Raw genomic sequence first — 17,484 nt, 5'->3', positions numbered from 1 at the left:
AAAAAAGGGACAATTTGCAAAATTGTCTACTTCCCCAAAACAAGATGTGTACCACACCCTGGTCTCTGCCTCCTCTTCCTTCCCCAATGCCAGTCCATTTAGCAATGCTTTCCCAGGGGCCCAAGTAACCACTGATATGTGCTTCCCTCCCCACCCCTTTTCAGTTTCCTTGCCTAATTCCTCCAGGGAGAGAAGACAATGCCCTTTGTGGAATTCCCTCTCTGAAGAGCTAGTTCTATCTGAGAAAGAAAAAGAGGTAAATGCAAGGTTATGGCAAGAGCCCAGGCCTTTGAGTCAGCAGACCTGAGTTCTTGGCCAATGCCTTTTACTGTCTATGTGACATGGGACAAGAAACCTCATCTTTCTGAGCCTCAGTTTTCTGGCAAGGAAATGGCATTTCCCCATTGCATTTTCTTCACCTTGCCCCTCAATACAATGTTAGGACTTTTTGGTACCTTCTTGAGGCTGCTTGATGCCTGGAAATGAAATGAAAAGTTTTCCTGATACATAAACATCTTAACTACTCATTGTCCCAACTGATGGGCTTGCCTAGGTGACTGCTCCTATCTTTTCTTTTTCTTCCTCATATTGGTAAGGCTGAGTGAATGAGGAGGGGAAAGAGATTAGAGAGGTTAAAAGGAGAGGAGTGAGAGAGGAAAACTTTTATCTGACCCAGGAAATGGTGTCAGAGAGAGAGCAGTAGGAGAAGATGTTGCTTTGGCCACATCCATTTCCTGGGGTGTGGGGCGGGGGGACTGGCACTTCTCATCCAGTAAATATCTTTGCTTTGAGATGATTGTGTCAGCTGACTGACTATTGCTGATAAACTCTTTGGTGGGGGCTCAGGAGTACCTTGAAGCTGTGTGAGCCATCCCCCAGTGGAATGTGGTTTCTGACCTTGGCAATCAGTTGAAACTGAACTCTCTGCCATCTCACCACTGATCTCTCAACTGACAATTCTTGATGTCCTTTTGTCAGTCCTCATACTTCAATCTTTTTTAGATGACTGATAAAAATCTAAATTTTTTTAGGTTACTGATAAAAAAATGTATTGTGCTCTATTGTTAAAGGATTCCCTATTCAGTCACATGGGTTTCTTTAGACAGCACTTACTTTTCTTTCTCAGAGTAATCATTTGTTCTTGTGACATCAACATTTCAGAATCATCTTCCCAGCATTTTTTTTTGTTTAAAAATTTTTTTTACTGATGTCTCTCTTTTTTTTTTCTTAACCATTTTCCTTTGCAAATGTATTTCCTTCACTTCCCTTACCCACTGAGTCTTCCTGGCATCAAAGATATATGTATGTGTATTTATGTATGTATGTATATATGTATATGTAGCTACAGTACATATGTATATATACATGCACACACAATATGTTATCTATCATGTATATGAAATATATGGGATACAAAGTATATATAATAAATGTGACATATAATATATTTGCTGCTATTGGGTCATTTTTTAATTGTGTCTGACTCTTCATGACCCCATTTGGGATTTTCTTGGCAAAGATACTAGAGTGGTTTTCCATTTCTTTCTCTGGCTCATTTTACAGACAAGGAAACTGAGGCAAACAGGGTTAAGTGACTTGCCCAGGGTCACATAGCTGGTAAGTATCTGAGGCAGGATTTGAACTAGGGAAGATAAGTCTTCTTGACTCCAGGCCGGGTGCTTTATCCATTGTGTCACTTAGCTGCCCACATATGTAATATCCACACCATGTCCATGTGTGTATCTCTCTCTCTATATATATATATTCAAAAGAATCCCAAACTGGAGCTTTTAACTTCTTATGCTATCCTTAATAAGAAATAATATGTCATATTTTAGGCCCAGAAAAGTGTTGGTCAGCTGCCTCTTTCCTGTTCAGAATGGTGGATGGAGAAAACTCCCGAGTGGATTCCGAATTCAGATACACTCTCTTCCCTATTGTATATGGCATCATCTTTGTGCTCGGCACCATCTCCAATGGTTACGTGCTGTGGGTGTTCATCAGCCTCAATCGTGCGAAGAAATTAAATGAGATCAAGATCTTCATGGTCAACCTGACAGTGGCTGACCTGCTCTTCTTGGTTACCCTGCCCTTGTGGATTGTCTATTACGTTAACTTGGGCAACTGGATCCTCCCCCATTTCCTGTGCAATGTGGCAGGCTGTCTCTTTTTCATCAACACTTACTGCTCTGTGGCCTTTCTTGGGGTCATAACTTATAACCGCTTCCAGGCCGTGACGGACCCCATCACAGCAGCTCAATCCACCACACGACGCCGGGGCATCATCCTGTCCTTGATCATCTGGGTGGTGATTGTAGGCTGTGCCTCGTACTTTCTCTTTTTGCATTCCACCAACATTGTTTTCTTGAAGGAAGGGAAAAACGTCACCCGTTGCTTTGAACATTATGAAGAGAGAAGCATCCCTGTCCTCATCATTCATGTCATCATTGTCTTTTGCTTCTTCGTTGTATTCCTTGTCATCCTAGTCTGCAACATGATCATTATTCGGACCTTGTTGAGTCAGCCTCTTCAGCCCCAGAACAATGCTCACATTAAGCACAAAGCCCTCTGGATGGTTTGCACTGTGATGGCCGTCTTCTTCATCTGCTTTGTGCCCCACCACATCGTCCAATTGCCCTGGACCCTCGCAGAGCTGAAGATGGGTTTTAAGGAAAGCAAACGTGTCCATCAGTACATCAATGATGCCCACCAGGTAACCCTCTGCCTCATGAGTATCAACTGTGTCTTGGACCCCATCATCTACTGCTTCCTCACCAAGAAATTCCGAAAACACCTTTCAGAAAGGTTACAGAGTATGAGAGGGAGTCGTAAATGCTCCCGTGCCACTACGGACACGGGTGTAGAAGTAGTCGTGCCCCTCAACAGCTATCCCAACAATCCCATGAACAATTAGGCTGTGGGTCCTCTGACCCAGAGTCAAGAACCATTGTCCTGCAGGGGTTACGCTGGGATCCAGAGAGAAGGCACTCCACCTGAGTCTGGACCATACCCTCTGCCTTGTTTCTCTGGACAACTACAGGTCAAGTACGAGTGAAAGTGAGACAACTTCTCCAAACTAGGCTGGGAAGATCTAAATCTTGCCTGAATAGGCTGCTCCCTCTTCCCTTAGAAAAATACACCTGCTCTTAGGAAATCCTACTCTCCTCAGCTTCCAGGATCATGTTAGAAAATCTACATGCATGAGTGTAGTGGTTCCTATTTCATGGTTTGCAAATCCTTTGGGGGGGTTCAGCTTGATGGTGCTACCAGACCTAGAATCAGGAAGACCTGAGTTCAAATTTGGCCTCAGACACTTACTAGCTGTGTGACCCTGGGCAAGTCACCCTGCCTGCCTCAGTTTCCTCATCTGTAAAATGAACTGGAGAAGGAAAGGTCAAACCACTGCAGTACAAAGAGTCAGACACAACTGAAAAACAACAACAATAAAAACCAGTAAATAATTGCAGTATATTATAATTAGTATATAAAATTACTGTGGGAGTTCACAACACATTATGTTGTGTGCTCATGGAGCAAAAAATGTTGGAAACCACTACTGTAGGGAAAATAACACTGGATTTGGTGCCACAGGGCCAGGGTTCAAATCCTGGCTCTTCTGTTTGTGGTATTCACTATTCTGAGTAAGTCAATTAACCTCTCCGGGCCTTAGTTTTCTCCTCTGGAAAATGAAGGAATTGGACAAGATGACCTCTGGGGCTACCAAATCTGTGACCCTGTGACTTCCATTCTGTGAGATGATACTAGAGTCAAGGCTGGACTCAGAGCCTGAGGGGGTCTGATTCTTCCCCCATTCAGTGACTAGATTGTGAATCCTCAACATCCCAACTGAAGAGCCAACATCTCAATGGAAGTATCTCATGATCCTCCTCCCATAAAAGATGGTTCTATGAAGGGTTAATTTGAATTGGTGACTGGAACCCACAGAACAAAAGGAGGGATTGAGAATCACTCCCAGTCGAAATTTTCCTTTTTGGTGATGGGGAAGATGACAAATTGACTTCTTTATGCCACCCTCCTTGGAGGCTTGAACCATATTTCTCATGGGGAGGGATCAGGGGGCTGCCACTCAACCTACATAGCTAATAAAGTCTGATGAGGAGAAGAGTTGGACCAGATAAACTCTATGGTGATAAAACATCGATTTGGAGAGCTCTGTGAGTCTGTAAGTCCATTGAACCTAGCACAGTGTCCTGAAGGTAGAGGGAGTCTACTCAGCATTTGTTGAGTAGTATCAAGAGTATGGTGGGAATAATAATAGACATCAAATTCAGTTTCATTCATTCAATTTCATTCATTCATTCATCTTTAGTTTTTTGTGTGTGACTGGGTAAATCACTTAACTTTTGTTCCTTCTTCCTTCAATGCAGATAAGACCTGCCTTGTCTACCTCATAGGGTTGGGTAATTTTTTTAATTTGTTTTTTGAAAGTCAGATTAAAGTGAGACAACATCTGTGAAAGCATTTATAAATGGTAAAGCCCAATGGAAATGCACCTGGATGCTTCCGGACTTCCAAAGATCTGTGATTTTATCTGCCTGGGGATTCCCACTTCAGAAATTTGCAGTCCCTTCCAGGCTTGCATGGACAGTTTCATGAATTGCTGTGGCCTCAAAAGTTCAACATCCAGTGCCCAAAACTTTACTCTGGTAATGTGCCTTTTCAGTCTTAGCCAGGCTATTTCTAATCAGACAGAGGCATAATCAAGAGTCTATACTCAAAGCCTTTCCAGTCTGGTATGACCAGCCAGTGTTTGAGGAAACAGGTTCACCTTCATGCCACAATAAAGGCATCAGAGGAAGATAGACATGTAGACTGTCAAAGTTGTAAATCGACCCTTAGGCATATTCCTGAAGTGAATGACACTGGCTCCTTCCCAGACACTGAAGTGAAGGCCTTCTCAGAATCCTTGTTTCAAGAGCAATCAATATGGCAACTGGAGACTGGAAATCCATCTTTCTCTTCCACTGGGATGGATTGACCCTTCAAAGCCCACACCTAAAAGTCCAGTTCAAAACAAATGGACATCTGTAGCCTCAGCTAGGCTTTGAACAATGTGCATGCTTGTGTGTGTGTATATATGTGTGTGTGTGTGTGTGGGAGGGGACAACTTGTGAAGCCATTCCTCCAAAGCATGGCTTCCCACCTACCTCATTGCCTGGGACCACATCTGGACACTGAATACTGTGTGGTTTTGGGGATGGGGGAGTAAGATGGGCACTCTCCTTTTGAATTCAATTGACAGATGTATGCAGATAATAATCAAATGAAGTTTTGCCAAATAGATGTTGGGGAAAGAGCATTGGGTTTAGAGCCAGAGGACCTGGTCCTAGGTTAGGGATGGATTTAGACCTTAGGAGAGGTGATAGATTCCTAGTGAGAGGAAATGACTTGCCCATGGTCACACAGGTACAAAACAGCTGAACTGGGATTCTAATCCAGGTCATTTTTATTCTAAAACTAGGGCTTTTCCCACTTTGTCACACCTTCTCTTTGGATCCCAGTTCCAATTCTGTCTGTATAACCTTGGACTAATCTACCCCTCTGGGACTCTTTTGCCTCATTTATAAAAATGAAGGGGTTAGATTAGATGATTCTTATCAAGCCTATCCGTCACAAAAACACCTTGGTAACAGTTACATAAACTTTAGTGATTTGCTGTCCCCTTAGTGCTCAGAGGCACTTCTCCTATGGTTTAGATTAGAAGGCCATTGATGTCCTTAAATTCTGTGCTCTTTCTGCTTTATGAAGCAGAGATGCAAAGGGGACTTTTGGCAGGGATGTGCCTGTAAATGTTTAACAATAGACTCTTTGGGAGAAAAATGTATATACCACACACTTTTAAGTGTAATGTACATTATTAACATTTCCTTCCTCACTTTCTTAAGTTGAGACAATCAATAAACCAAACCCTGATTTCTGACTTATAAATGCTCTCACAGAAAATTGAATAGTCTGCCAGCCAGCCCATTAGAGCTAGTTCCAGCATGGCCTCTGGGAAGTCTTGGATCATAATCAATCAATCAATAGGCATTTAAGAATCTCTCATGTGCTCAATGGGGATATGGATACAAAGGAGAGAACAATCCCTCCTCTGAAGGGCCTCACATTTTAAGCCCTGAGAAGACAGGACCTATACAGAGAGTACTGGATTTGGAGGCCCGAGTTTGAATTCTGCCTCCAACATCCACCAGCTGTGTGATCCTGGGATAGATGCTGTGCCTCTCTTTCTCACTCTTTTCTAAAATAAAAACATTCGATTTAATGGCCCCTGGAAGGTTCTTTCCAGCTCTAAATCTATAACCCTATGCTGTGGGATCATGAGCCTAGTCAGGGCAGAGCTGATCAGGGGCAAGGAGGAGAGATTGGGAGGAGGGCTCCGGGTCTCCTACACAATTAGCATCCAGCCCATGCCAGCAGACCCATGTGAAACATGGGCTGCTTGCTGAAGTTCCAGAGGTTTGTGACCATCCTTAATACTGCTGCTACTTTGAACCCTGCTTCTTTGCCCTGTGTCACATAAGCATTGAATGTTAAATAAATATATTTTTGATAAACAAAACAGGATCCACTTTTTCCTTGTGGATAGTTCTCCATACAAGAAAGAGGAGCTCAGCTGTGGGTTCAGGCTGGCCAGCTGACACAGTCTGGAACTTTGGAGACTTGACTGAAATGGTCAGATCTAAAGTTGATGATGATTAAGGGGGGGATCCTCTCTAGGAAAGTCGCTGAGCTCTTGTTCCCACAGCTAATTAGCCCCTTCCCTATCCCCACTCCTCTAGGGGTGTGTGTATGTGTGTATGTGTGTGTGTGTGTATGTGTGTGTGTGTGTGTGTGTGTGTGTGTGTGTGTAAGGTGTGGGTATGGTGCTGGGATGGAATTGAATAGAACAGTTGTCTGTTTGGGGGGGGTCAGAGGAATCCCCATTTTGCATGTGACCCTTCTGAAGTCACCAGGGATGCTTGGGATTCATAGAGGCCTGTGGGGGGTGTGGGAGGGAGGACTGTACCAGCCAAACTCTCAGCGAAGTACCACTGTCTATTGGGAAGAGAACTGACTCCATCACCCATAAGAGAGGAATGCCTTTTGTTCTTGATCTGCTCAGGGACAGCATCCCTTGGGACCTGAGTCACTCACTAGCCTTACAGGTCATACCCAGCTTCAGATCCCCACTTGCCTTTCACCTAGATTGTGGCTATAGCCTTCTGAATAGGTCTCCCTGCCTCTCCAGCACTCTCCCTTCCAATTCCAGTCTACACAAGCCACCAGATTAATCATCTTATTGCATAGGTCTGATCTTACCACTTTATTCCTCAAAAACCTTCTCTGTTTCTCTTTTCCTCCTATCCATCGTTCGTATAATAAAGACCAGAAGACTTACCACAAAGTGGTACCACCCTGTTTCCAGTCTTATAGGATTTGACATAACCTGTTCTATGCTCCAGTCAATGAATTATTCAGTTGTCCCATGATTTTCTGCCTCTGCAATTTTGCTCATATAGCTAGAAGGCCCAATTCTATAACTGTCAAGTGGCAGCTGAGTCAATTTTCAAGGCCTAGCTTGTCAGCATTCATGGGAGGGAGACGTGATGGGGCACAGGGGCAAGGGAGCAACAAGTGATTACTATATGCCAAGTACCCTATGCCATTAAATGCTGGGGAAATAAATCAAAGCAAAAAGAGAGACTGTTCATGCCCTCAAGGAAGGAATATTCTAATGGAAAGTAGGTAACACACCAAAGAATGTGGAAAAGGGGGCCATGGGAGGTGGGGGCTGGGAATTGAGTGAAAGTCCAGAAAATTCAGAAGCTCAGCCTTGAGGGGAGGGAAGGTTGGCCAGGCTGAGCCCCTCCCCAAGACAGTGGGAAGAACTCACCAAAGAGAGAAAGGGGTGGCTTGGTAGAGGGAAGATCCAGAGTGGGATAGAAGCCCAGGCACCATGGCAAAGTCAAGAAAAATCAGAAACCAAAGGAGAGAGGCAGAATTGCCAGGAGAGCTGGCCAAATGGCCTTATAACAATTTATATTTCTATAACTCTCTAGAGTTGACAAAGAATCTTACATATGTTATCTCACAAGATCCTCTTAGCCTGTGAGGCAGGCACTTTTATTATTTCCATTTTACAGATGAAGAAACTGAGGCAGAGGTTAAATGACTTGCCCGGGGTCACATAGTTAAGTAATAGTCTGAAGCCAAATTATGTCAGGTCTTCCTGACTGAAAGTTCATCATTTTACCTGCTATGCCAGGCTGCCTCCTTACATAAACTTATCTATAACATAATAACAGTGGCTGACATTTATATAGCATATTCCGTATTATTTCATTTGAGCCCCACGACAACCTTGCAAAGCAATCTCATATGCTCCAAGACACTGTATTGGAGTGGATAAAGTACTGGAGTTAGAGGCAGAAAGACCTGGGTTCTAATCCCATCTCAGAAAAGCAACTGTTTTCTGTTCATGGCCAGAAACTCTGAGAGTCTTCCCCTCCCGGACTGATTTCTTTCTGATGGTAAATTGAGCTATCTTTTGTCTCAATTCTGATCTAGCTCTCAAGTCATTGAATGGGGGTGGCCTCAAACAAATTGAGATCTGGGAAAGACCTTAATTTAGAAAGGCCAACATCATCCACTTCATCCTGGGTCATGATCGTTGTCTTGACCTTTGTCTTTCCACTGGATTTTGATGACTCTGGAGGAGACAGTGAGGCTGATGACTTTGCATACCTCTGTCCTACTCATGTCCAGTTCACATGCAAGTCAAGACATCCCTCTGGTGATGTCATCGATCCTCTTCTAGAATGAAGGACGTGCAACAACAACCTAGTACTTGTGTGACCCTGGCAAGTCGCTTAATATCTTCTCGAGCCTCAGTTACCTCATCTGTAAAATGGGGATAATAATTATAGGACTTAGGTCACAGGGTTGTTGTGAGACTCAAGGGGGAGAAGGCACATAAATCATTTTAGAAATTCTAAAGCACTATGTAAAAGTCAATTGTCATTATCATTCCTATTCTCCGTCCTAGAATTATTAGGTACTGTTGTAGGAAACGGCAACAGGAGTCACTAGCCCCGCCCCCAGGTTTAGGAACATCAGACTGACATGACCAAAGCAAGAGCAGGGAAGCTGTGCCCAGTTGAATTAACATCCTGTTCCTTGATAAATAGCCTTTCCCTGTATAAATGTCATGGGAGACAACACCATCTCTTCCACACTTCTCCAAGATTGGACTGATAGAAGTAGGTGGGTCCAAGAACCTTCCTCCAATTCCCCTAGAGGGACAGAGCCTAATTCCAAGTTTGCTTGGGCAGAGATGCCACAAGGTATCAAGATCTAGAGAAAGTCTCAGAGAGGCGTAATCTGTCAACTTCTACACTTTCTTGTCATACCAAGGTGGAGGTGTGAATTTAAAGATCTCGCTCCATAAAATTCTTTTCTCACCCTCATACTCAAGGACTGTGGGACACCTCACCCCTTTCCCAACAAGAACGATGGTTAATCAGACTTTTCTCATCACAGGAGTCTCATAGGGGAAGCTAGGTGGCACAGTGAAGACAGCATTGACTGTAGAGTTAGGAGGACCTGAGTTCAAATGCAGACTTAGATACTTACTAACTGGATGACCTTGGATAAGTCACTTAACCCTGATTGCTTGACCCCTCCCCTCCCAGTCAAAGGACATACTTAGCACTGAGAGAAGGGAAACAAATCATCCAACAGACATTTATCAAGTACCTACTGTATACTTTAGCTATGGGTGATGGATTAAGATGCCTCAGCTCACATGTGTCACAGATACTTATCTGGGATTTGGGATCTAGCACTGACATTCCTCATCTCCAAGAAGGAGAATCTGCTTTCTGCCATTGTGGGGAGGAAGAGGGCCATAGTTTTGTGCTTCTTCCTCTTTTGTCTGTTTCTAAGAGGAATATTGAATTCGAATTATATCTATCTTCTATACCTTCTAGGTATACAACAAGGGGTTCAGGACAAATGCCACTTTCCCCAACCACTGTCAAGGTCGTGGGGCAGCCATGTCATTCCCCTAACACCCATAATGTGGAAGTGATAACTGTATATATATTAGACCAGGCAAAATAATACATGAGAGTAGATGGACCTTTTGGAAGTGAGAGAAAACTCACCTTCAAAGGAAAAAGAACAACCTCACCAAGGGGGAATTTGTTCTGAGCAGTCTCTCAGGTTGCAAGCACTAGAAGTCAACAGAAATGTTGGGGGCCAGATCCCTACACATGTGGATCCAAGGAAATCTGTTTACATTTAAAAGTCTGTACTTGCTTCTCTCAACCGCCTCTCTCAGAGTCTTCTGGTGGCTGTTGGTCTTTTGTTCTCCAAGAGGACCAATGACATTAGGAGGGTGATGCCTTGATTTGCAAATGAATTGGATTTAAATGAGCCAGGGCTGTGCAGTCAGTAGTCTCACTTTCTCCTCCAGTCATCAGAGTCCAGAACAAGACATAGATCAGTGATGGCCCAGGATGCAGTGGAAAACCTTGGCCTTAATAAGCTAAGGTCTTTAACAGGTCTTTTTGTTTGAGGCAACACCCCATTTAATAGTTAAAGGCTAGGTATGAGTCAAAGGGTGGCCTACTTTGCCTTCACAAAAGAATCAATCAGGGAAGGGAAGACCCTTAGAGTTTTTCTAATTATCTCCAGGGGTTCCTTCTCCTTTGGCAGAGCTATACAGCATCTTATAACTCAAGAGGAGATTTGCTTTTCTCTGGACATAGTTTCAGAAAACTGCCTCAGACTTCAGCAGAATTTGGGTTGTACTTGAATTGTCCTTGCTAATTTTTTCTATGCTGTTTTAATTAAATACTTAGCTATTCGATTTATGACTCCTGCCTGATCTGCTGGTTGAGAATGCACTGGATGTGGTCACATAAGTTCTACCTTGAACCCAAGTATCTGTGTAGTGCTGGAGTTGAGTAGGATACTTATTATAGTCATTAAAGTAGGAATGAGTGAAACAGAGCTCTTCACATGCTGTTCAGTCATTTCACTTGTGTCTGACTCTTCGTGACCCTACTTGGGTTTTTTGGGGGTTTTTTTGGTAATGTTACTGGAATGATTTGTCATTTCCTTCTCCAACTCATTTTACAAATGAGAAAACAGAGGCAAATGAGGTTAAGTGACTTGCTCAGGGTCACACAGCTAGTAAGTGTCTGAGACCAGATTTGAACTTGGGAAGATGAATCTTCCCTGGTTCCCTATGCACTGTGCCACCTGGCTGCCCTAGCTGCTGACAAAGAATTTGTGAAATTCTCTTGGGCTACTTTCCATAGTCCCAAGACTGGGAAACAGCTGAATTAAGTGGTGAATGATCATACTAGTATAGTTACAAGTGGATTTCAGCAAGTCAGATGATGGGAAGGGGATGGGATAGCTCTCCTTTACTTGGTGGGGCTGAAGGCAGGCGAGCATTCAGGGAGAGCCTATGGATGGAAAGGTCACAATGCTGACACACTACCTACGTCAAGTGATTTGACCTCCCCAGATCTCAGTTTCTTCATCTGTAATATGAGGAGTTGAGACAGGGTGGCTTCTGAGCTTTCTTACTCCCTAGGAAGATGACTCTCAAATCTGTATATTCATTCCTCATCTCTCTCTTGAGCAACAGTCCCACATCACCAACTGCCCATTGGATACCCCATAGGCAGCCCAAATTTCACCTGTTGCCCATGGAACCCATCATCTTCCTCCCCAAACCTACCCCTCTTCCTACCTTCTCTATTGCTTTGGAGAGCACATTCTAGTCTGCTTTGACTCTTTACACTCACCCCCTTATTCATAAAGCTGCTTCCTGGCCCCGCTGGTAGATGGTGGCTGTTGGAACTGACATGTTAGTGTCTCTACCCAGTTAGGAAAGCCACAGAGCACAGACACAGACTTTTGAACTTCTTGCCCCTCTCCCCCGAAACCCTGTGGATGAAAATGAGCAATGGATCTTGCATTATCCTGTATGTCTTGTGGTCAGTTATAAACAAAAAAAAAGTTGGGCACCTTGTCTAGTGTGCTTAATGATGGCACTAGGCAGAGATGTGGGAAAAGGTTTTGGCCCTTTAAAGAGACAAATGAAGCATGAGACAAAACTAGTGGGGGTATGATATGTAGTATTGAATACTGATCCATTTGGATCTCCCACAATCAAAAGAGATGGACCATCAGCAGATCCCTGGGCAAACATCAATTTCCCATTGACAAGAGTGTCTATGAACATGATTTTTACAAATACATATATGTTATTTAAAATATTATTATTATAAATATTATATGCTTATGTATACATATCCTTACACATATATACATATAGGTGTGTATGTACATATATACATATATGCATAAATGAATGCAAAACTATGTACACACACATATATGGCACAGTGGTTCGAGTGCTGGGTTTGGAGTCAGGAAGACCTGAGTTCAAATTCAGCCTCAGACATTGTGTGTGATGCTGTGTGACCCTGGGCAAATAGCTTTACCTTATTTGCCTCAGTTTCTTCATCTGTAACATAAGCTGGACAAGGAAATGGCAAACCACTCCAGTATCTTTGACAAGAAAATCACCAAAAAGGACAGAGTTAGACATGATTGAAAAGTGACTGAACAACAAAAAACTATTTTCCTTTTAGATTATCTCAAGTTTATCCTGTGTCTCATTTGTCCATAGTGATCTGCATGCCTTCTCTCCCTTTAGACTGTGAACTCCTTGAGAGCAAGGATTGTCTTTTGCCATTCACTTAGCACAGAACCTGACAGGTAGAATGTTTAGTTGTTCAGATAGTTTTTGGTCATGTCTGATTCTTCACGATCCCATTTGGGGTTTTCTTTGCAAAGATACCGGAGTGGTTTGCGATTTCCTTCTCCATCTCACTTTACAGATGAGGAAACTGAGACAAAGAAGGTAAAGTGATTTGCCCAGGGTCACACAGCCTCTAAGTATCTGAGGCTAGATTTGAACTCAGGAAGATGAGCTGTCCTGACTCCAAGCCTGGCGCTTCAACCACTGCACCTCCTAACTGTAACAGGTCTTTAAAGAAATGTGGTATGTCCTTAATAAATGCTTGCTGACTTGACTTGACATACATACATACATTTTATATACTATACACATTGACATTCAGATATTATATGTGTTGATATAGTTTGTAGATTGTGCACTCAATGCAGCCTCTGAAGCTGAGATGCAACAAAGTATGGATCAATTCTCTGCTGCCTGTGCTAATTTTGGCTTATAATTAACACCAAGAAAACACAGGTGCTCCATCAGCCACCACCACACCATTGATTACAACAAATGGAGACGTTTTGAATGTTGTGGATAAGTTCACTTACCTTGGTAGTGTACTTCCCAGAGATGTACACATTGACAATGAGGTTGATGCATGCATTGCCAGAGCTAGCTCAGTGTTTGGGAGGCTCCAAACAAAAGTTTGGGAGACAAGAGGTATTAGACCTGACTACCAAACTGAAGGTCTACAGGGCTGTTGTACTGACCTCATTGCTGTATGCCTGTGAAACATGGACAGTCTACCAGCACCATGCCAGGAAACTGAATAGCTTCCATTTGAACTGTCTTAGGAAGCTTCTGAGGATCACCTGGCACTGAAGGTACCAGACACTGAAGTTCTTTCTCAAACTGGACTGCCAAACATTCAAACTATGCTTCAGAGAGCACGACTCTGATGGGCTGGCCATGTTGTTCAAATGCAAATTGTACACTTGCCAAAAAGACTATTTTATGGAGAATTCACATGAGGCAGGTGATCACATGGTGGCCAGAAGAAATGATACAAGGACACTCTCAAGGTCTCTCTCAAAAACTTTGGATTTGATTGTGCGACATGGGAGACACTGGCACAGGACTGCTCAGCATGGCATGCCTACATCAGAAAATGTGCTGTGCTCTATGAGCAAAGCAGAATTGAGACAGCACAAAGTAAACATAGGATGCGCAAATCTGGAGTACTCACCCCAAATGCTCATACAGACTCTCTGTGCCCAACCTGTGGTAGAGCATTCAAGCTCATATTGGTCTGATCGGCCACAGTCAAACACATTGAAACTTCACTTTATCATGGTGATGTCATTTTGATCCCTTTCCAGAACAAAGGACAACTACCACCATGTATATATAGTTAGATATAGATAGATAGTTATAAGGTGTCTCAAAAGTCTTTAAACCAGTAAAGCTTAAAACTGGTCTAAGACTTTTGGAACACTATATATATTTTATACATACAACTGCATATATACATACATACTCCTAGACATAATAGAGGAGAGCTTGAGCTGGGCCAGCTTTAAGCAGAGTGACTGGTGATAAATTGGGGGCCCCTTTTAATCCCCAAAGGACAAATTTGTCCTTATTTTTCTTGGTCCCAGTTATTGCTGTTCCACACTGGAACTACCCACCCTCTACGAGAACTCTATGGAGACAACATCTGTTACAAGTTTGCTCCCCTAAAAGAGACATTATGGTATGCTTGTACTCCCCTCTATGTGTTGTTTCTCCCGGTGGAATGGGAATTTATTTATACCAGGGACTATTTTATCTTTGAAGGCAGCTAGATAGCTCAGTGGATAGAGCACTGGGCCTGGCGTCAGGAAGATCCGAGTTCAAATGTAGCCCTCAGACATTTACTAGCTGTGTGACCCTGGGCAAGTCACTTCACATCTGTTTGTCTCAATTTTTTTCACCTGGAAGATGGAAATAATAATAACATTTGCCTCCCAGGGTTGTTGTGAAGATAAAATGAAGTATTGTTTATAAAGCTCTTAGCAGTGTCTGGCACATAGTAGGCTCTATTTAAATGCTAACCAGTTATTGTTATTATCTTAGTATACTCAGAACCTAGCAGAGTGCTCGATACACAGTAGGTACTTAATAAATGCTCATTGAGTTTAATTACCTTGGGAGAAGTAAAAAAAAAAAGGTGACTTTTAATTTTTCTTTCTTTTTTTTTTTCCGGAGGTAATTAGGGTTAAGTGACTTGCTTGCCCAGGGTCACACAGCTAGTAAGTATCTGAGGCTGGATTTGAACTCAGGGTCCTCCTGACTCCAGGGCTGGTGCTGACTTTTAAGTTTTAGTATTAGTACTTTAAGTATAAAACATAGTTCATTTGCCTTGAGGTAATATTTCTGAATGTTGCCTAGTTTTGAATCCTGACATGCTGGTACCACCGTAAGAGGGTACATGAGTGACACCTGCCCAGTCACCAAACAGAGCCTTTGTTCCAGGTTTCTTAGAATCTCAGGGCAGGCAGGGCCCTCTGAAGTCTAGGTGGAAGCTACACGGAGCAACTAGAGCCTGAATATAATGAAACTTATTCTGGTAATCAGTGTTTCCCAGATGTGGAATGGGTTCCCTTGGGAGCTATCCTAAGTGATTCTCAGCGCTTTATTTTTGGTTGTTGTCGTCACTGGAGTTGTTTGTCCTTCACTCTTGAAGGGGACCATTATTTTTGGTATGAGTGCTCTTAGCTCTGGAAGAGAACAGGCTCTTGTCCTATCACAGACCTCAGTTGTAAGGGTTGGCCAACAACTCTTGACTTCCCGTCATTCTAAGACACAGGACCTGAGATAAGTTGGTAGGTTCTGCAATCTGAAATGGACAACATTTTGGCTCCTGTTTTTGAAATGAAGCATTCTGAAGATATTTCAAAACTCACCTAAGTTATAAACTAACCCCCCTATTTTTCACATTTCAAAGAACTACGATTTCATCTATGTAGACAGCAATCTGTGACTTGCTAAAAGACTGCTAAAACTCAAGACAGGCACCCTGGTGGCAACCTGATTATGAGACCTGCTGATCCTTAGACACATAATAAATGGTGATTGACTTGATTTGACTCCACCCCTGGAAGCCTTTTCAGCTTGGTAGGACCTACTAGAGTTTGTAAATGGCTGGCATAGCCTTCAAGAACCCATAGAGACATTTTTTTGGTCTACACCTGAGATTCCTTAAATTCCCAATGTGGAAACTCTCTACACAGATAAAGATCAGCAACTCCTCTGTAAGTTATCTCTTAGAGAGGTGCACAGAGAAATTTAAGTGACTTGTTCATGGATTCGTCAGAGGAAGAATTTGAACCCAGGCCATGGGATCATAGCTAGCAACTCTCCACCTCTCTTTGCATTGTCTGTTCTCCATGTCTGGAGTAAATTCCTTCCTCACCCCTGCTTCATAAAATTCCTCTTTTTTCAACATGCAGTTTACCATCACTTTCTACAGGAAGCCTTCCTTGATCCCACTAATAGCTAGTTCCTTCTCAATTTCATATTTGTTGCTGTTGTTCAGTCATTTTCAGTCATGTCCTAGTCTTTGTGACCTCGTTTGGGGTTATCTTGGCAGAGATACTGGAGTGATTTGCCATTTCCTTCTCCAGCTCATTTTACAGATGAGGAAATGAGGAAAACAAGGTTAAGTGACTTGCCCAGGGTCACACAGCTACTAAGTATCTGAGGTCAGATTTGAACTTAGGTCCTCCTGACTCCCAAACTGGCACTCTATCCACTGTACCACCTAGCTGCCCATCTATTTCATATTAACTTCATTATATTTATCCTGTGTATACTTATACTGGAAGAAATATGTTATATTGAACAGAGAGCTGGTCTTGAACTCAGGAAGACCTGGATTTAAGTCTTGTCTCTGATACATACTAGATATGTAACCTTGGTCAAGTCACTTAAATTCTCAGTGGTTTTAGACTACAAGATACAGAGCAAGTACCAAACTGTATCAGTTGAATATATTTCCTTATCTAGGGAGTTCTTCCCATAAATGAAATCACAGATCTAATTCCTATTTCTATATATTTGTACATGTGATGGTCTCTCATTTATTAGAATATAAGCTTCCTGAGAGTAGGGATTGTATCATTCTTTGTGCCTCTATCCCTGGTGTATGACATTTAAGAAGTATGTGTTGATTGATTTTTTTTTTCAAAAAAGGGAAATTTAAATAACCCATGGCAGACATTTAAGAAATATTGATTGATTGATTTAAAATAAAGGGATGGGAATTTGATATATCCATTAAGTGCCTGCCCTCAAGAAGCTTCTATTCTATTATGAGGATATAGCACATATGCAGAGAAGTAAACCCCAAGTCTGTATACCACATAGTTTCAAGAGTGAGAGAGCTGGGGCTGGGGAGGGGGAGATCAGGACCAGAAGAACATAAGAGATGGTATTTGCTGTTTGTTCTTTGTTCTCCAAGCGGACCATGACATCAGGAAGGTGATGCCATGACATGTAAGTGAACTAGATTGAAGTGAGGGAGGGCTGTGCAAAGTCACCAGTCTCACTTTCTCTTCCAGAGCCATCTAGGTCCAGTGGTGAGATATAGATCAGATGACTTCAACCCAAATCACTCTGGCTCTCATGAATTGGTCAACATCAGGTCCCAGACCAAGCCCTACTTGGTCATTGTC

The 17,484-nt window shown here is 42.7% G+C and overlaps 1 protein-coding gene across 4 annotated transcripts in view; it reads left to right on the top strand.

Annotated features, from left to right (window-relative positions):
• PTAFR (platelet activating factor receptor) overlaps positions 1-17,484 on the top strand; it is a 95,294-nt gene that overhangs the window by 21,715 nt on the left and 56,095 nt on the right. Inside the window, exon 2 of one of the 4 annotated variants that reach the window (XM_072609560.1) lies at positions 1,839-6,580. The exons of the other annotated variants lie outside the window; for them this stretch is intronic. Within the exon in view, the coding sequence (XP_072465661.1) occupies positions 1,880-2,914 (1,035 nt within the window). The 5' untranslated portion in view covers positions 1,839-1,879 and the 3' untranslated portion in view covers positions 2,915-6,580. Of the gene's footprint in view, positions 1-1,838; positions 6,581-17,484 lie in introns of those variants that run through there. 4 annotated transcript variants of the gene reach the window in all.

The sequence above is a fragment of the Notamacropus eugenii genome, chromosome 5 (assembly GCF_028372415.1).
Source record: "Notamacropus eugenii isolate mMacEug1 chromosome 5, mMacEug1.pri_v2, whole genome shotgun sequence".
In the NCBI taxonomy this organism is placed as follows: Eukaryota; Metazoa; Chordata; class Mammalia; order Diprotodontia; family Macropodidae; genus Notamacropus; species Notamacropus eugenii.
This window is presented reverse-complemented; position numbering and strand designations above follow the sequence as displayed.